Consider the following 20,326-nt stretch of genomic DNA (forward strand, 5'->3'; position numbering starts at 1 on the left):
CCATTTCTTGGTCCAGGTCTCGAAATCTGACTACGACGAGACAGTGCTGAACAGGATTTTGCAGCTGAAGCTACTCCCCAGCGTGATATCAACACCATTGTATGGACCTGTTGTGGAGCACCTGATTGCTAACCATGGCTCAGCAGAGCAACACTTCAGCATTGAAGCTGCTGTGAAGAGTCTCACCGATGCCAGTATGCTGGCAGAAGCAGGCACGCTCTTGCTGCTGTCGTCTCGCATGCACCCCGCTCTGTGCACCTTTAGCACAGCTGTGAACGCCGCGAGGCGGTGGCTCCAAAGGACGGCCAATGAGCCTTAGGGAACTGTATGCGCGATATAAATTCTTGTGAAAAATACATTGATGCTGAAATCAGCATTTATTTTATTTAATCTTTGTTCACATTGAGTGCTTATTTATACCTGTTGTTGCTTTATATTCACCTTCAAATTAATATAAAGCATCAATAGGGTGACATGATTGCAGGCTAATAGTTCTAATTTTGCATGCAAATGCATTTGTCTGCTGTCTTTTTATTGACGTTGAAAGCAAATGAGCTTGAAGACTGCTTGAGGCATAATCTAGTAATATGCACTGTGTTATTGGGATGTATTATGTTACTATGATGTCAGATGTATATCCATTAAAGCAAACAGGGGGATCGCTGCACTCATAAGAATTCCTTCGTGAACATTTTCGCCATTTATGAGGTTGGGTAAGTCTTGCAGCTACATTTGGTACAGTTGTCTGACATCATCGGACTGTTTCACATATTTCCCCACCACTTTCACTCAGTCTTCTCCTCTGAGCTGGGATTTTATCAATCCTTGCATGTCATTAAAAAAAGAGGAAAAGATTGATAATGCACACATCTCCCAAAGGAACCATGACAAGGTTATGAGCAGAAAGTGTGCTCCCCTTGGAGTTCTTTTCTTTATGATGTTGAACAAATGAAAATGTGATGGTGTTAATTGCAATAGAAACAATGGCATGTGCAGTAATGGTTTTAGGGCCGAAGATATAGATTGCTTGCAAAGACCAAAGTATTTTGTAGCGATAGCTACACTACGCCACCTCTTCGAGCCTTCAGCGTGGCCACCCCTAGTCACGTGGTTGCTCACGTGACCAGCCAAGTGGTGCGAAGCAGCTGCTGCTGCCGGCAGCGCGCCGGCGAAACCGAGCTGCCACAGCTGTGCGCATGCACCGTGTCAAGTGGGACGAAGATGAAGAAGGAACGCCCAGCGAAACGGAGGGGTGAAAGACTGACTTTGCAATTCAACTGAGCAAGTTCCACTCGGTTAGATGTAGCTATCGCGTCACTCCAGGTTTAACCAGAGCTAAACCACAGCTATTTTTGTTTTGTGGCAGGCTGACTCGGGGACAAGTGATGCCTTTGTTTTAGTTTTTCGCACTCCTTCACACATCCAATTCAGCACAAAACCAGCATGTGAAGTGGAAATTCATGTCGGATCGCACTTCAGCTGACCACTGCTCAAGGCGCACCTATCATCTACAGCAGACTTATACACATGCTATGCATTGTCCTCTCAAATCACATTTGCCATACCTTTGTTAGAAACCTACAGGTAAAAGCAGTGCACAGACCAGCATGTTTTTGTGTACAGCAAAGAAAGGTTAGCCTCGGAGACTGGTGCTGGCATTTCTCTGTCCAGAACAATAATAGACACAGATATCTCTTTCTCTCTTCTTGCAGGTGCTAAGGTGTATTCCTATAATGTCAATAAATATTGAACAGTTGACACATTATTATTGCTATTACTCACTTAGGGACTGCTCTTCTTTTTTTCTTCAAGTTATGACAACCTCCTGTCAACTGTTGTGTAATGTGCAGAGAGAAAGACATTTTTATTCAAATGAACAGTACGGAAAGAATTATGCCGTTTCCTGCTCAGTTGCATATATCTTCATCTTGCATTCATTCCTTCGTTTACTGATACGAGAAATGTGAAGGGCATTGTTTAGTTTCCACTCGAGAGGAAGATTCATTTTAAGTTCCGCTCCTAACCTGAGAAAGCATTAAAGAGTTCATACATCCAGTGGAAAGCTGCTGCTTAGAAATAAAAACATGACTGAATGATAAACAGTTCCCTTTCCCACACATAGCATAATTCATAACATGGCTCGCACTGGTAAAGCTCATTTTGACTGTCATTTTTTTTTTTGCATGAGATGGCATTATTTTTACATTGCATTTCAGAACAGGCCCGCACTCATGGATTTATCTTGGCAGTAGGTAATAGAAGCTGCTCCATTTATGGGAAAAAAAAGTTCAAGATCATGCCTTGTCTTCTTCCCTAGTGCGTGAAACACTTTTCTGGGTGACGAGGACAAGTCTCCTTGTCGGAACGTTGGCTAAGCAGACTGAGGCTCCTCGTCTACCCTCGTTCACTACTGTTGTCAAGGGTCCCATCTTCCTGCCCTCTCCGTCTTCACGTAAGAAGTGAAATGTAAAAAGAAGTGTGAAGTTCATTATGTAAACTGATATAAGTGGACTGTAGAATGCAGCAACATGGAAATATTGGGATGCTTAATTTCATTTGCAACTTGCTACAAACCTACGGATCAAGAACAGTAAGTAGTTGTGCTGTACAAGACGAGATTAACCTCAAAAGCTGATTTCAACATTTTGTGTACTCTGAACTCCATTAGTTATGGATGTTCTTTTGCTGTTTCGCTGCATTGCGCAAGTTAGAAAATGCTTGGCGTATCAACAAAACTCAAACATTTAAACACAAGGCACGTACACATAGGTTAATTGGTGCCCCTTGCCTTTCTTACGCCTTTTGTTCATAGGTTTGTATGTTGGAAACGTTTCAACTTGGCAAATTTATTCACTGCTTTCTTACGTGTCTTGCACAGCAATACTGCCAGTGGCCTGAATGTTTGATTTTTTATGAATCAGTAAGCATGAGCTAAACTAATCGCTTAAAAAGTGCCAAAAGTGTCATTGTGTTGGGTTGCACTAAACTGGATAAGGACTATGCATGGCAAGGGCATAGACACGTATACTTTAATGCACTATAGTGCAATGGCTGTGTTATATGTGTCTTCGCTCATTATAATGCTTAAAAAGTTGTTGGCGCTCTGCGAGGCTACGCTACTCCTCCTGCAGACGTGAAAAAATAATGAACACTGGAAGTATGCATTACCCTTCACACGTGCATCAAATGCACCTCCTACTTGCAGGGGATGTCAAAAGACTAAAAAAGCCACCTAATAAAAAATGAAAGTATAACCAAGAAAACGTGCAGCGCAGGAAATTGCAAGGCGACAGCACGCACACTGGACTCAACATAAAGTTCCGATGCATTTGCTGGAGAGACCGGCATGCTAATGAGAACGTTTTAAGTCCTAAGACACCTTGCAACACATGAGTAGATGCGTTCTGCTTAATTGTTGGCTGCACGGAGTAGAATATAGCCCAGCTATACATATTTAAAGAAATCGAAAGCGGGTGAATGCGCAGGTTTCGCCCGGTGGAAACATGCCGGGCCCACTGAGAGGAGACAAAGGGCCACTAGACGCGACTATTTCTGCATTTGCAGGTGTGCTCGTAAAATCTTAATCTCGACAAATAGCACCCAAGCGTCAGCAATATTATCTGCGATTGCCGAGCCGCGCATTACCCCGCGAACCCGCGCAGGTTACGCCGGTCAGCTGTCAGCATCAGCTGGTCGCGATTTTCTAAAAATAAGTGTTTTCGCCTTCTGCCGCTGCGTTTCGCCGGTGTCGTTACAGGCAACATGTCGGACGGCGAGGATGATTTTATGTGTGACGATGAAGAAGACTATGACCTGGTGCGTAACCATGTCAACAATGCTTGCATATCTTGCATCTCTCAAAAAACGGTTGCGGTGTGAACGCGATCCACGCTATTGAGTTTAGAGCCTTGCTTTCAGAACTGTACATAAGTAAATAGTCGTTTACGCTAGGCCTAGCTTTGTGCCGGCGCCGTGGGCATGGACATTCGTGTTGTTTTCTGTTGACAGTATACTAATGCGCGCGTGGTCGAATTATTTCTGTTTTAAGCCGCGCTTCTTTAAGTCTAGGTTAGATCTCCACGATTTCCGAGCTATCTTGTAGAGCTTCATTTTTGAAGCACGCGCGATTAAAAGCGATACGGATGCTGGTCTGCCTTCTCTCCCGAAGTCGAATTGACAAAAGTGTCTGTATCAATGCGCTATTTTCAGGCGCTTTTTTCTGTAATGCTAGCTGACTCTCGCAGCATGGTCTTGTTGAAGTGTTCCTGTATTTACGTCAGTAACTGTACTTGCGGCACCCCTGCTGCGCTGTTTGTTTTAACAGTAGTGTCCGAGCATCAGTCAGATGAGCATTAGCGCTGCCGCTCGCATATAGGGTGCAAGCGCAGCATTGGTTTTTGTCGTTTTTATACCAGAGTGTTTGGCGTTATTCTCTAGCATGTCTGTGTAGAAAACGATTTGTTTCGATACATAGGAGTACTCGGAAGACAGTAACTCGGAGCCGGATGTTGACTTGGAAAACCAATATTACAATTCGAAAGCACTCAAAGAGGATGACCCGATGGCTGCCTTGGTCAGCTTCCAGAAGGTGAGACCTTTGAATGACAAAAGATGCAGTGATGACTGCCTTTAGTCATGTCGGAAACTCATGTTGCTCTACACTGTCTTCCAGGTCCTGGACTTGGAGCATAACGACAAAGGTGAATGGGGATTCAAGGCACTCAAACAGATGATTAAAATCAACTTCAAACTGGTAAGACAATTCATTTTATTCTTTTGCATGTTAAACTTTATTGACAGAACTGCAATTATGTTATTCTATATCCTTGGCATCGAAATTCCATCAAGAGGAATGCGCTGCGTTTCTTTATAAGCGCAGACCACACGATACAAACGTTCAGTAACTATGCAAACTGTACTTGCACAATTATCACTGAAGTGGAACTGTGCACCTTTCCAAAATGTGCTCTATTTATGCTGTCGTATTGCTTGTTGAACTGCTTACATTCTGCTTATTCTGGCAAGCAGTGAGCATTTGGCGGCTTGAACTTTCTGCATGGGCTCGCAGCAGTCCAAAGGACACACATTTTTTTACTTTCTGTCAACATTACAAAAGTCTGTAGTGGCTTTTGGGCATAGAAACTCAAATCAGCTTGGTTAGTGTGATATTGGTTTTGTGTGGATAGCTAATCAATTAAAAGCATGGAAGAGTAAGGAAGTTCCTAGTCAACACTTATTCCCATGTGTAGTTCGAGTGCCTGCCAACGCCTTGTTACACCAGTGTCAAAAAATTTGTCACTCAGAGTAATGACTGTTGGCTGACTGCGGTGACCGCCACATCACCAGCGCACGATGCGAGATCCTTGTGCTGTTGGTCTAGTTACTATGCATAGCCGTTTTCATTTATTGTACATTTCACCAGGTGTAGGGATAGGCATTGAAATTCTTGAGGGTCACTGATTGCTCCTGCTGCTATTGGGCTGATTGGGCATCTAAACATTAAGTGGAAAAAATATATGCTTGAATTGTGTTAGGTTATAAACATCACTTCTTATGCTGGGACAGAAGCTTGGACAACTTGATGTGCCATTGAAATGATCAGTGCAGACTAACGGATGAAACAGGACATCACTTCTCCGTTTGTGGCTTCCTTTTGTCCCTACCTCAGTTCGTGCTATTCATCTCAGTGCTTCTCATGGTGTTCCTTAAAATATAAAAAAATTGTAAAATAAGACAAAAAAAAACCATATAAACATGTGTCTTTTGTTTATATGTTGCCCAGCATGTAGCAGGCCAGCTATGCAGACTACATAGCCGCAGCCCATGTAGCTGGCGCATGAAAAGTTCCGAGGCTATTAGCTTTGCTTGTAATTGTAACCCATCGCTGAGCACAGCTGGGTTATAGCAGAACTCTAGTGAGAAATGCAATTTTCATTGAGCTTATCTTTTTATTCAATTGGTTGCTCTGCCATGACGAAAAATCATGGATAATTCTGATTTTTTGGCACCGTTGTTTCTGTGAGCCTTTCTATGGAGTTTCCTTTTGGCTCCTGCACATTGTTCAAACTTCCAGAATACTACTTTTACATTCTAACCAGCCCTGCATTCCCGTATTGATTTTGGTAGTTTCAGTTTATGCTGTGTGGTGGAAAGTATGTGGTTGCATGACTGTTATATCTCTTGCTTGTTGAACAGAGCAAGTATGAAGAGATGATGGCAAGGTATAAGCAGCTGCTCACTTACATCAAAAGTGCAGTGACTAGGAACTATTCAGAAAAATCCATCAATTCGATCCTGGACTACATATCCACTTCTAAGCAGGTGAGTGCTTGTGCAACATAAGCATTGTAAGTACTTATGCTTGTCTGCTGTGAGAAAGCCATGCAGTTGTTCATTCAAGATTGCAGCCTATTTTTTTATGTGCAGACAAAAGGTTGTTAACCCATCACATTAGACGTTTTTAGCATACCGGAGACATACTAGCGGATACGTATACCGGTTTACCGGACCCTCCTGCACATGTTCAGTGGCATTGTTGGGGTCAGGGGGAGCCACTGCTCGTGCGCAGGAGGGGTCAGTGGTTAGGGCGCTCGGCTACTGATCCGGAGTTCCCGGGTTCGAACCCGACCGCGGCGGCTGCGTTTTTATGGAGGCAGGACGCTAAGGCGCCCGTGTGCTGTGCGATGTCAGTGCACGTTAAAGATCCCCAGGTGGTCGAAATTATTCTGGAGCCTTCCACTACAGCACCTCTTTCTTCCTTTCTTCTTTCACTCCCTCCTTTATCCCTTCCCTGTGTCCGCCCATATGTGAGGCAGATACTGTGCCATTTCCTTTCCCCCAAAACCAATTTTTCTGATGCATTTGACTACTGCCGGCTGCGTTTCACAAGTTTTTAATGTAGTGCTTCGTCAGTCATCATTTGTGCTCCAGGTCCGGCAAGTCGCTTCTTCACGGCTACGTTCAAGATGGCTGCCATTTTTTACGCCGATGAAATGAACAGACGCGCTCTGGACCACAAGGTCGACGTTCGCAACAGGTGATACAGGTGTGGCAGCTGCAGCGAGGAAAATTTTCAGCTGTTCCGCGCGATGTCGTGATGTGGCTGTTTGCAAAGTGTGGGATTTCGCTGGACGACGTTAGAACGACGTGCTGTGGGACCGCAGCAGCGATCACGACGGCAGCGCTAGGACGATGGCGCAAGTGTGGACGAGTGGTCCAGTGACAAATACATTTTCGTTTTGGAATGTGCCCACGGACACCAGCCGATAGCAGCTGGCGATAAATGGCGGCCGCTGGATAATGCTATCGTGTTCAACTATTCAAGGCCAATCTTAAACAACCTCAAGGGCCCGCGGGCTGTGCGACGGCTGTATCACGTGGCGCTTGAGCATGTCGGTCACCTACTCGTCAATGAGGAGGCACTCAGTGGCTGACACGCGGTACGGACGTTGGCGCAAAGGGGCATGGGTTCCAGTGTCAATACAGTGGGTAACGGTGGTGGTGCGGCCCAAGGATCGTTGCTGGTAGTCAAACGAAGCTTGAAAACGGTGCCGAACGGCGACAAGCTGCTCTTGTTGGGTCGACGTCAGGGCAGCGTCGACGGAACGGTGAAAAATATTGACTGAAGTCCGATTGGTGATGGGAACAGGCGAAATGGCGCTGACGTGAAGGCCGGCCGTGCTATCGACGAGAGGGTATGCTGAGGCGGGATCGAGAAAGGCAACACTACCAAGCGATTGGCTACGGAGTAAAGTGGTATTGCAGGAGAATGGGTTGGCCACATAAATAGCGCTGGAGCCACGAACAATTGTTAGCACAGCATGAGGCAGAAAAACAGACTTCTGGTCAGCGCATCGTAAAGAGGGAGTATAAGTGACAGTTGCATCTGAGAGCGCAGCACAAGAAAGAGGCACCAGCACTGAAGAGAGAGGCGGATCGTCTGTGTCCTCTGAGACGACCACAGTAGGGCGACAAGTCGAGCTGAGCAGGGGCGCAGTCAATAACGGCGTGATGTGAGGAGAGGAAGTCCCAACCAAGGATAACGTCGTGAGAAGAGCGGGCGAGGACGATGAACTCGATTGTGTAGGGAACGTTCTCGATGAGCAGGCGGACGGTGCAGGCGGCTAACGTTCGAATGTCCTAAGCGCTGGCGGTGCGGAGAGAAACGGCAGGAAGGGGCGTCGTCACTTTTTTGAGTCTGCGATAGAGGGTGTGACTGAGAACGAATATGGCTGCGCCGGTGTCAACAAGTGCTTCGACGGCGGCTCCCTCAACGAAAACGGTAATAATACTGGCAGGCGCAGAAACAAGTCTTGAGTGAGTCGCTGGTGGCGCAGTTCTTGCCTCTGGAACTGTGGCCGTTAGTTTTCCGTGTGGAGGCGGGTTGGCGGCGGAGCATTGGAGAACGGGAACGGCGGCCAGGAGACGGCGAGCGGTGAGAGCGGGGATGGTAACTAGGAGAAAAAGAATCCGGTGACGGCAAGTGTGACGCAGGCGAGGACGACAGCAGAAGGTCGTACGTCGGCTCACGCCTGTAATCGTAGGGACACTGTTCACGACTGCGACACAAACGAGCCACGTGACCAGCGACGCCACAGGCGTAGCAAATAGGGCGGTTGTCTTGTGTGCGCCAGGGGTTGAGTGGCTGCGGCTGTGATCGGGGGCAGGCATCTGGACGGTAAGGTGGGGTTGCAGGTCGCTGGGGTACTAACTGCCGGGTAGGTGGCCTGTTGACAGGGGCAGCAGGTGAGGGCCGTGACCGCACCACGGCATTGGCGTACGTCAGAGGAGCCGCGATCAAGGATGACTGAGAAGGAGGTGGCAGGACTTCAGCGACATGCTCCTCGATAACACGCTTTAGGTTGGGAGTGAGCGACGGCGCAGGCGTAGGCGGGCAGGTAGACAAAAATAGCTGGCATGCAACTTCCTCACGTACAAACTGCTGGATGCTCTGGAGGAGCGACTGTTGGTCCAGAGCGCCGTCCCCTGGGAGAGCCAAGGTCCAAAGTACTGCCTCCTGAAAGCCTGCGCGCCGGGTAGAAAGGCGCTGTTTGCGTAGCTCATCGAAGCTTTGGCAGTAGCCGATGACACTGAAGACAGTCTGGGGATCTTTGGCGACGACCATCTGGAAGGCATCATCCTCAATGCCTTTCATAATGTGTCTGATCTTGTTGACCTCGCTCATAGAAGGGTTGACACGCTTGCAGAGGTCGACGATATATTCTATATAACTGGTGAAGTTTTCACCGGTTTGCTGGGCCTGACTTCGTAAGCGTTTCTTGGCGCGAATCTTTCGCACTGTGGGACGGCCAAAGACTTCTGTCAGACTGGTTTTTAGAGCTGCCCAGCTTGAGATGTCAGCTTCGTGGTTTCGAAACCAGAGATTGGCTACGTCGCTCAAATAAAAGATAACGTTGGTGAGCTTGACGCTATCGTCCCACTTATTGTATGCGCTTACGCGTTCATAGGAGGCCAACCAATCCTCCACATCCGTGTCATCTGTGCCGCTGAAGATGGTCGGGTCACGCTGCCGCGTGGCGCCGGAACAGAAGACAGCCGACGGAAGCGGTTTGGGTGACGGTCTCAGGCATTGCAGAGGCGGTAGGCAATGCGCGGGTGCGAAGCTCCGGGTCGAGGGGATCGTTGGCGCCTCCACCACTTGTAATAAGGAACGTCTTGCCAAGCACAGCGTCGCGAACGACCAGCGGTACAGTCCATTCACAGACCAGAGGCAGCCGTCAGTCCAGAGCACGCGCGAGGCACGGTGCGTTCGCCGCTTCTCATCGTCTTCTTCGTTAAGCGCCAGCCTCTGGAGATTCCAAAGCCGAAGGCCTGTCTTACAGAAGTGATTTTTTATTTTTCGGAAATGTGATTTGGGGGGGTCGACATACATTTGAGTTGGCTTACAAACGTGTAAATATGGTATCCGCTAGTACGTCTCCGGTATGCTAAAAACGTCTATTGTCTCTTCTAAAGGAGTGTTTGCTTTGCTATTATTTGACTTGACCGAAGAAAAAAAGAAAACATAGCAGTTGCTAAGGCATTGTTTGCTATTTTCAGAAGTTTCATTCTGCATATTTGGATAATCATCTTTTCTAGATGGAGCTTTTACAAGAGTTCTATGAAACCACGCTGGAAGCCTTGAAAGATGCCAAGAATGATCGACTGTGGTTCAAGACAAACACTAAGTTGGGCAAACTTTACTTTGACCGAAATGAATTCAACAAGCTGGCAAAGATTCTGAAGCAGCTGCACCAGTCGTGTCAAGTAAGAGACAGAACCTGGTTGTCATGTGCAAATGGGCATTAATGAAAGTAAGTTCAGACGCCCGTGCAAGAGCTTAAATTTTGATCTTTCCTTCTCTTTTGCTGTGAGGAAGAAGCTCTTTCAGCATACATATCTGTGCTTGTGCTCATGCGTCACTAGCCAAGGCAAACATAACACTGTTTAGTTTTTAGCCCTCATACACTTGCGTAAGCTGTAAGAATAGAATCGGAGCACTTAGCATGTAATGCAAGTTTACCACAACTGTCTAAGACAGTGAAGGAGGCATTGGTAACTCATTGTTAAACCTTGAGGTATTGAGGCAATTACTTATCCTGTCCATGAGCCTCACAGTCGTTGCTGTGATAACAACTGTAGTGAGGCCTCCTAGCTCATCGTAATCTTCTGACCTATTCACTAGATCACAACATTAGGCTTTAACACTGATGTACAGTTGTATATATGAAGGGAGCTCCTCACCCTCACTTTATGTCAGACTGATCACAATCACAGGCTTATGGAATGGGACTTACACGTTTAGTGTCAGTCTCATCCTACATCCTCACAGACATGAGTAGACATCCAGGCCCTTGGCTGGCACTGTTTGGCCTGAGTTGCCCTTTTGTCAAAAAGTCTTAACATCTTCTACCTTTTGTTGTAAAAATGCTGCTGCATTGTAAGCAGTGAGCATACATCCACTTTGATATTTATTTTGCCATAGTAATACAAAACTGTCACCTTGCAATTCTAACCCCCAGTCTTTTGGCGACTTCATTTCAGAATCATAAGACTGAGACTCAATGGTTCAAATCTAAGCACTTTATTCAGGCTGCTGCATGTTTATAAAAGAAATTTGTGCTCAAATCTGTATTAACTCAGTGAGTACTTTGTTGTCAAAGCTTGTAGCATAAGTCTAATACTGTTTGCTCAAAGGCAGGAGCTGGGCCAAAGCAGTGGAGTGGTCAGACCAGTCGTTATGACATGCATTGAATGAACACTTCTCGTCTCTTCCATGCACTTTTGTCAGACTGATGACGGTTCTGATGACTTGAAGAAGGGCACGCAACTACTGGAGATATATGCTTTGGAGATCCAGATGTACACAGCGCAGAAGAACAACAAAAAGCTGAAGAAACTGTACGAGCAGTCACTGCACATCAAGTCTGCCATCCCTCACCCACTGATCATGGGTGTAATCCGTGAATGTGGTGGCAAGATGCACTTGCGCGAGGCTGAGTATGAGCGGGCGCACACGGACTTCTTTGAGGCATTCAAGAACTACGATGAGTCAGGTAGCCCCCGGCGTACCACCTGCCTCAAGTACCTGGTGCTGGCCAACATGCTCATGAAGAGTGGCATCAACCCCTTTGACTCTCAGGAGGCCAAGCCCTACAAAAACGACCCCGAAATCCTTGCCATGACAAACCTTGTCAGGTACAGCACTTCCCAGGCAGTTCACGCGAAAAAGATGCATTTGTAGTGCTGTTACAGAGTGCCATGCATGCAGTATAGAATAATGTAAGAGAGGTCTGCATCGTGCTGGTAGGAGGTTTAGTACAGTCAGAGGACTACTGTAGCCTCTTTATGGTGAAGCTACCATTAGAGGCCTTTAATTTACCATATATTGTGTTGCTTTTACTGGAAAGCTGGGAACTTTACTGCACATACTTCGCCTCTACTATTGAAACATGCCCTGAAATGTCATTTAGCATACTGTAATCCCGGGATGTACCAGGATTGCCATCAGCGCCATGGCGGTCAGTCTTGCACAGCACTGTGGTGAATTTGTTGCACTATACGCCGCTGCTGCACATTGCCATTTTGGAAGGGCGTAGCTGTGGCTGTGGTACTGCCTTTATGTAATTAAATTAACCATGGCTACACAGTGTAAAACAAAAAAATGCAATGTAAAAAAGGATGTCAAAGTTCTGTATTAAACCGAAGGCTTTTTTGTGGCATCCAAAGACTACTGCGCAATGAAAAAAGTGCACACTGGTGCTTTATGTTTGATGTTGTGGCAGCTACCATATTTACACGATTGTAAGTCAACTCCAATGTAAGTCGACCCCCCCCCCCACTTCACATCTAAAAAAACGTGGCGATCATTTACGCTTGGCCTTTAATAATAGAACACAGTAGCACTATCCTGGGGCCTCCGCTTATCGCCAGCCACCTTTGGCTGCCGCGCGTGGACGCGCCCGTGGGCGCATTCCAAAACAAAAATGTATTAGTCACTGGACTACTCGCCCTCACTTGCGCCATCGTCCTCACTAGCGCTGCCGTCATGATTGCTGCTGTAGTTTCACAGCTCATCGTGCATCGAAATCCCGCACTTCGCAAACAGCCACATTACGACTTCGCGTGGAACAGCTGAAAACTTTGCGTCGCTACATTTGCCACACCTGTATCACCCGTTGCAAGCGTCAAACTTGCAGCCGGCGCGCAGTTCATTTCTTCGGCATAAAGAATGACAGCCATCTTGAATGTAGCCGTGAACGAGCGCCGGTCGCTTAGTGGACCTGGAGCACAAATGATGAATAACGAAGCGCTACATTAAAAACTTGTGAAACGCACGCGTCAGAGCCAAAGAGAAACTACGCGTGAGTTGCGTCGGCTCTTCCGTCTGCAACCGACACTCCCCGGCGCCACTGTGGTTCCGAGTGGCGGTGCCACTGCGATTGGAACAGCGGCCCTTGAGCGCCGAGTGTGCAGTTGAAAGTAAACAAAAAAAATATGGACGAGTAGAACACAAATCTGTTATTGGGCCGCCGCTGTTTATCAGCAGATGCAGTCTGCGGCCACGTGTGGCGAGTGGGCTGGTGCCGGTTTGCTGCTTATCGGCAGCCATCATTGGCCGCCTCGCACGGGGTGAGGATGCCGATTCTGCGCGTTGACATAGCAGCTGCTCAAGGCCAGCACCAAGAGCGATGCGACAAAGCCACGCAGCAAAAATGCAACCACGCTGTAGCATGCCTAATTTCTCATTTGTCTTGCCTTTATTTATGGTGCGATGCTTTGGTTTCGATTTTAAGTCGAACCCCCCACCTCGAATTTTCAAACTTTGAAAAATAGGTCAACTTACAATCATGTAAATACGGTATGTTTCCATAGCATTGAGAGCTTTAGTTGTATGTCTTGAATATGCTTTTAATGAACACTCCTCAGAAATATTAGACCAGTTTCCCAGCAATGCTGTGTGATAAAGTACTGGTGGAACAGCCAGTTTTTAATGCAAAGTATGTTTGTGTGTTTTGAGACTTGAAAGATGTTGACATGGTTCCTATTATTGCACCACACACTGCTACCTAGTACTGGCAAGCATTTTGAGCACTCTGTCTTTATCCGACTGAAGGCATGTGCCATTTCTTCATCTATCTACAATGTGGAAAACTTCTAAAAACAGCCAGTTGACACAGTGCAGTAGCCTTGAAGCAAATGAACACAATGGTCTCATAGCTGCTCATGAAATATACATTTTAAAATTTTATTCTCAGAAATATTGATTAAAAATAAACTTATAGTTTCTCCTAAAAGCTCCATTTTCGAAGGTCAAAAAGTTTCATTGGGGCTGAAAGAACATCAGTGCTGTCACCTGTAGCCTCACTTGCAGTGCAGTCTCAGAAAAAAATTCTCAGAAAAAATTCAATTTAACTTCATTGAAGTGGTATGATGTATGCAACGTTAAATGCTGCCATAGAAATTTTGTTTTGTGTTGAACAAGCTGAACTGTAAGAGGGCTAATTCTAGCTGTACAGCTGCTGATAGGCTGAAAATATTTCTGCTAGCTGTGGTTTGAAGGCCGGCCATTAATGGTTGCATTTTGCAAGTGTCACAACCAGAAATCATTGCTTTTGCAGTGCCTACCAAAATAATGACATCAGTGAGTTTGAATTGATATTGAAGACCAACAGGAGAAACATTATGGATGACCCTTTTATCAGGGAACACATAGAAGGTTGGTACTGGTCTGGAAGTACTTGTCATGCCTTTTTCTTTGTGATGTCTGAATGTTGTTTTTCATTTACAGACCTGCTTAGGAACATAAGGACACAAGTGTTAATAAAGCTCATCACACCTTACACTAGGATCCATATACCTTTTATATCAAAGGTAGGCTTTTTTGTGTGTATTTATGCGTGACAGATTGTAGTGTGTCTTACATATATTTTATATTCTGTGTTCCTTTGCTCTCTCTAGGAGCTCAACATTGATTCAAGTGAGGTGGAGAATCTTCTAGTGTCTTGTATCTTGGACAGGTGGGTATCTGCTTTCTTATTTCTTAGTGAATTATACTTGCGAAAAGGAGTTATTAAACAAGTGTTTCCATCTAGCAGTATTTTCACAGGTTAGTTCTTTACCTTGTTTTTCCGGATCATGTTGTGAAACTGTAGCATTTAGTTTAGGAGAGGCTAAAAAGGTTCACTGTGTTCCCACTTCCTTCTGGCAGCATTTGTGAAGAATAAGCAAGCAAAGGACTGTCAACTAACACGAGGGCAAGCTATGGACAAGTGGCAGTCGAATGCTGTGCTTAACTTCATATTGCAATGTTTGCGTTCAGGCTGATGGTACACATATAACTGTGCTGTCAAGCTCAGCTGAGCCTAAACTGGTGGTTATTTGTGCTAATGTCAAGACTGCAAATATGATACATGGTTAATGCGACCGCATTTTGGTGGACATCGAAAGCAAAGGTGCCCAAATGTGACAGGTACAGCAGGACCCTACTGTTACATTCCCGGGTGCTGCGTTTTTCTGGCTGATAAGTTTTCATGTGCCAGCCCTGCCCCAAGTTCCATGTAGAAACCAATGCAATGCACGGTCCACTGTTACATTGCAACTGTGGCAGCATTCCCGCGTGTTGCGTCGCAGGAGTCACTTCCCCAAAGTACCTTGCCTCGTGCTGGCATTTTGACGGCCTACTTTTATTACGCGAGTGACAGTGATGCCAGACCGTTCAAAGTGGATCTATAGATTCCATTGGCGCTGGGCCGCCAACATATTTGTCGGCTTCTGGCTCGTTGCACCTACGCCAATGCCGAGCACACTTACAGCCAGCATGAATCTTGTTACAGCTGTCCATGCCATTGTATTGCCACTGTGACATGATCGCAAATGACCAAAGGCACAAAAACGAAACTATGCCACTCCTCGTGGACAGTTCTGTGCCAGATGGCATGGATTGTCTCCGTCATCCATATTTTACTTCCTGCAGCTGAAGAACTTCATTTCTAGGTTACATTAGGTGAGGATTTTGCAGCAACTGCCCCGAAAACAGTGCACACGTGCGCCCAAACTTAGTTCAATCTACGCAACCTCTCTCTGCCTCCGGAGGGAGCTTAGGACATGCTGTCATGCAAAAGATTGTTAGCCACAAAGTTCCAAATTCAAGGGGTGCATGCTACAAATTTTTAAAAAAGGCAGACAGTGATATACATTTTTGCACACATTTCTCAGCTACTATGTTTTTCCGGGCTGGTATTTCTTTTTTGAAGCGAAAGCTTCACTACGCCAGCTTTTCAAGACGGTAGTGTAGTTCCGTTTATCACCTTGAAAAGCTTTAGAGGTCAAACTGAAGCAAAGTCACGTAGGCCATGGTGGCGCATATATGCCAAACCAAGATGGGCCACTCCCCAAATCTTTCGAAGGTCAGGTCATCGAAGCAGCAAGCTTCACTGCGCTGGGTTTTTAAGAGGGTAGTGTAGTTCTGTTTAGACCTTGAAAAGCTTTAAAGGTCAAACCGTGGAGCAAAGTCACGTAGGCTGTGTTGGCGCATATATTGGCGCCAAGTCAAGATGGTCGTCCACCCCCCAAATCTCTTGAAGGTCAAAGGTTGAAGAGCTGGCACAACTTGCGATGCTGTATGACAGTGATGTCATATAGAAGGATATGAGTAAACCACCTCAATCATAGAGATGGATACTTTGCTTGACAACGGGGGCGGAGCCATTGTCTGTGACGTCAATGGAGAGCTGTGTATATATACCAACGGCAAGCCCCACTTCAGCGCTTCAATGAGGCTAGGAAGAAACGCCGTGCCGAAGAGACAGAAGAAGAACGTGCGGCACGTGTCGAGAAACGACGGAAGAGTACTACCGCGAAGAAACAGCAGAAAGCACTTCAGGCGGTCTATCTAACCTGCGACAGAGAGTCGGAGGTTTCTTTCGCTTCTCACCAAGTTTAATCAAAGCTAAACCACAGGTATTTTTTTTCTCCATCCCGTGAAAAACATAACGTCTGAGTTCTACATATACTAACGAACAATATATGATTGAAGCAGTCAGTCCAGAGCCATCCACCACTTCATTCTTTATAGTCCAGGTTATTTTAATATCTGTTGGGAGAAACTTCCATCTGAAATGAGGAAATCTGATTTCAGGCATACTTATTGTGAATTCCAATGGCAGATCCGGATCAAGTTTTTCTGCTCTGTTGGGAGCAATCGTATTCCAATGGCAAAATGGGAGTGCGAGTTGTCTGTTCCAATGGCAGATCGGGATCAGACGTCGATCCCGGATCGCTCCGTGGGGCAGCGATTTTTGCTCCGTCGAAATCGGCAGATTTGAACGGAACCTCGCGCGACGTTTTACTTTCCCGCGTCTGCTTCCGGTCATGACCGGCTGCATCCGTCCTGTCGCATACGCGAACTTCCTGTCGTCGCTACGCAGTGATCCGGGAAACGTACAAGCAGTATATTTTACTTTTTTTAAATTGAATTCTCCCAAATGTAATTATTTTTCATTTTGTTCGCGTCCGCACAAGTTAAAACAAAAAATTTTCTTAACGGGATGTCAATTCCATCGCGGTCGATTCTTTGTGACCGCTTTTTAGACCAAAATCGTTGACTTGTTTGCACCTCCCGTGCTTTCTGACGTCAGACGACGCGTACTCTCTAAGCCTAGCAGGTCTGTAAATAAGGAAGCAATCTGAAAATTTGGCGCGTTTCATCACTAGAATTTTGTGGTGCGGGCATCATCACACAAGTGAAAGCTTCGTGCGCCTTTTGTTTGTCGTGAACGTGAGAGACAGTGTGGCGGCAAGGACGAATCGCTGGTGAAGCGAGAGGCCGTGATTCGAAGGGCGCCGCCATGTTGCCTGAACTTGGAGCTATCTTGCGCTGAAGTGCCCCCGCGGGAGCGCATGCATTCCATTGGCAAAATGGGAGGGAGTGATCTCCGCCTGAACTACGCGCTCCATTTGTGATCCGGCGGAGCACTTTCGATCTGCCATTGGAATTCAACATTAGATTTTCTAATGTTGTCACTCATGGGCATAATCAAATGCATGTTGTGTGGCCTTGTCAGGTACTGACTTGCATTTCGATTTTTTCATGCTGAGGTCCTCTCTTGTTATTTGCTTGGTTGTTGAAGTGTGTTCTATTAGTTATGCACCCATATATGCAAACTAGTGCTGAGGGGGCTAAATAAAAAACAAAAAAAACTGCTTGGGCTGGTTGCAGCAAACTTCTTGGTTACATACTTTTCACATGTGGCCGCCGCGCTGGCTCACTCGTTACGGCTCTCGACTGCTGACCCGAAAGGTGCGGGTTTGATCCCTACCACAGCACTCAAATTTTGATGGAGGCGAAATTTTAGAGGCCCGTGTACTGTGCGATGTCAGTGCACGTTGAAGAACCCCAGGGGATCTAAATTTCCGGAGCCTTTCACTACGGCATCCCTCATAGCCTGAGTCGGTTTGGAATGTTAAACCCCTATAAACCAGTTCTTTTCACATGTGAATATAGAATTGGGCATGCTCTTGCCTGTGTTTATCATGCCACTGTTTTAAATCTTTATTCGCTTCAATTCTTATGTTCTTGGAATTGGTGATTATAGTATGCAGCCTTGTGTTGTGTGATGTGATCACATGTCAAAGAACCTCAGGTGGTTTTAAATTAATCCAGAGCCTTCCACTGTGGCTTCTTTCAACCCCATATGTTGCTTTCGGATGTTAAACACCACATGCCATACTACACATTGTTAAGCTTGCTGCTTCCAGAAGTTTACCTAGTAGGGATCAGTCGCAGAGTAATAAATAAAATGTATGTGTGGTGTTTATTATAAGTACTAATTACCAAGCTGATAGCATCAATGCCTGCCAGAAGGAACCCACCTCATTATTATTGTCAAATTAGCGGCTTGAAATTTGGTCTACTGAAGCATGATATGCTGTCTTTCCAGTAATTATTCAGCATTATGAGAGTACTCGTTTGTTTTCCTTGCAACTCTACATTTTACTCAGGGATGCCATTTTGCTGTATACTTTACTGAGTGGGTTTATTATTGGTACTAGCTTGGTTCATCCAAAGTTTGCTAGAAATTGCTGTTGTGTGAGCCTGATCATGCTAAAGCAAACCTGGTCACTTCTCATGACAGTTGGAAACAAGCAGCACAGTCTGCATGGTTTTTCAGGCTTGCAGCAAGTTGCAGCAAAAGTTTTGAACACTGATTGTGCTCACCTTTATGCAGCCAAGTTAATACATGACGCAGTAGTTTTTTTTTTTGTTAGCCAAAATGAAATCTGGTAAGTACGGTCATCAAGGCAGAATGTGCAGGTCCCTCTACTGCCAGATCCTTTTAATGGGTAGTAGTTCTTTACCAACACTAACTTTTTCCTTACCGTTTCGTTGATATCATTTTGTCTTATTGTTTGGCTTGTATACATGGTGCAGCATGATCCAGGGACGCATCGACCAGGTGAATCAGGTTCTCGAGTTAGACAGCAAAGGACAGGGGGCTGCCCGGTACAATGCGCTGGACAAGTGGACGGCTCAGCTGGGGACGCTGCACCAGACTATCGTGAACAAGATCATGGCGTAGCACGCAGCTAGTCTAGGCCACTTACCTGCCATGCAAGCACCTGAGCAGAGCTGCGATCGAATTTTCCAGCCAGGAACACCTTCTCTGCACCTTGTAAATTCTGCCACCTCTGGCTGCGTGGTAGCGGCATTGAGTTAGGCTGGCTTCTCGTTTTCCCAACACCCGGGCATGTTGTGTGTGGTCAGCACTGACATGCGGATGGGTTGATTGCTGCTGTGAATCACGCACATGCACAAGTTGAGTGTCGCATCAGTCTGTAGTTATGTTTGCCATTTCTCGTGGGATGAGCAGGGGGAACTAAGCTCTTAATTCCTGTGAAGCTTATCATGTGCTTATTGGTAATCTTATTTATTTCCTAAACAAGTTATCGCTGCATGAGACACATTGGGAATATTCTGGATATCTGTAGCCAAGGAGTGGGTGGTGACAATCTGGCTATCGCCACGCAGTCTCAAAGCCAAAAAGCAGCAGCTACATGCAGAGGCTTGCAAACTGATGTGTTGAAACAGTCAAATAGGAAGCGCACAAATTTTTGGCTAAGCTTTAAGCAAGGGTTTCGCTGCCCATTATGCTGTTGGGGTTTTTCGTTCATTTTTGTTGAAACCGCAATTTTTTTTTTCATCAAAGGCTTAGCAAGTTTAAGGCAGTTAGACGAGCTGTGCTGCTTTCGTCTAGTGAAAACTTTTTTTTTACGATTTCAGTTGCATATGGTCATAGTTTTCTGTTCCCTTTTTTCTGTTTTGTGAATGGCATTTGTTCCTTCTGCTGCCTGTTCTGTCCTGTACATAAGTCTGCCTGCCAGCAGTGCTGCAGGCTCTTTCTGGTGGTTCCGGCCTGTTGGCAGTGGACCTCCCTCCATGCTATTTAAGAGCGAATGATAGAATGCTTGGGTTTGTAAAATAAATGCTGTGCCAGAGAGTTTTGACAAAAAGCGGCTATGCGTGTTCATTTATGGAAGCCATGAGACAGGCTGGGTTAAAAAATATTGGAGAGCATTGCTATCTCCCGCATTAGAGAAGTGCAAAAACATTTGCGTCTGAACGACAGCAACTTTTTTCTGCAAGTCATCATTGGCTAACATCGGTACACATCCCAAACACACTTTTACGTCGTACACACAACGTGTTCACTTTGTGCCCTTCTAACGTGCTTGAACCAATGACCCTTCGTGGCGTATGCGTTGCATGCCCACCTGGCACACAGAGGGCCTGGGTCCGATGCCGGCGAATTTCTTTTCTCGAATGGTC

The 20,326-nt window shown here is 46.0% G+C and overlaps 2 protein-coding genes across 3 annotated transcripts in view; both read left to right on the top strand.

The window, feature by feature from the left end:
* The window catches only part of LOC144126004 (NBAS subunit of NRZ tethering complex-like), an 87,461-nt gene extending 87,071 nt beyond the window's left edge, over positions 1-390 (top strand). For both annotated transcript variants that reach the window (XM_077659867.1, XM_077659868.1), the window contains exon 57: positions 17-390. In XM_077659867.1, coding sequence (XP_077515993.1) covers positions 17-319 — 303 coding nt within the window. In that variant the 3' untranslated portion in view covers positions 320-390. The remainder of the gene's footprint in view (positions 1-16) is intronic.
* A 2,982-nt stretch (positions 391-3,372) lies between these two features.
* Positions 3,373-20,010, top strand: alien (COP9 signalosome complex subunit 2 alien). The gene is made up of 10 exons (XM_077659869.1): positions 3,373-3,816; positions 4,475-4,588; positions 4,673-4,753; positions 6,196-6,321; positions 10,099-10,266; positions 11,291-11,697; positions 14,121-14,218; positions 14,291-14,373; positions 14,461-14,519; positions 18,932-20,010. The coding sequence occupies exons 1-10, from the start codon at positions 3,763-3,765 to the stop codon at positions 19,077-19,079; spliced, it is 1,338 nt and encodes a 445-aa protein (XP_077515995.1). The 5' UTR covers positions 3,373-3,762; the 3' UTR covers positions 19,080-20,010.
* Positions 20,011-20,326: the final 316 nt, after the last annotated feature.

The sequence above is a fragment of the Amblyomma americanum genome, chromosome 3 (genome assembly GCF_052857255.1).
Source record: "Amblyomma americanum isolate KBUSLIRL-KWMA chromosome 3, ASM5285725v1, whole genome shotgun sequence".
NCBI classification, from domain to species: Eukaryota; Metazoa; Arthropoda; class Arachnida; order Ixodida; family Ixodidae; genus Amblyomma; species Amblyomma americanum.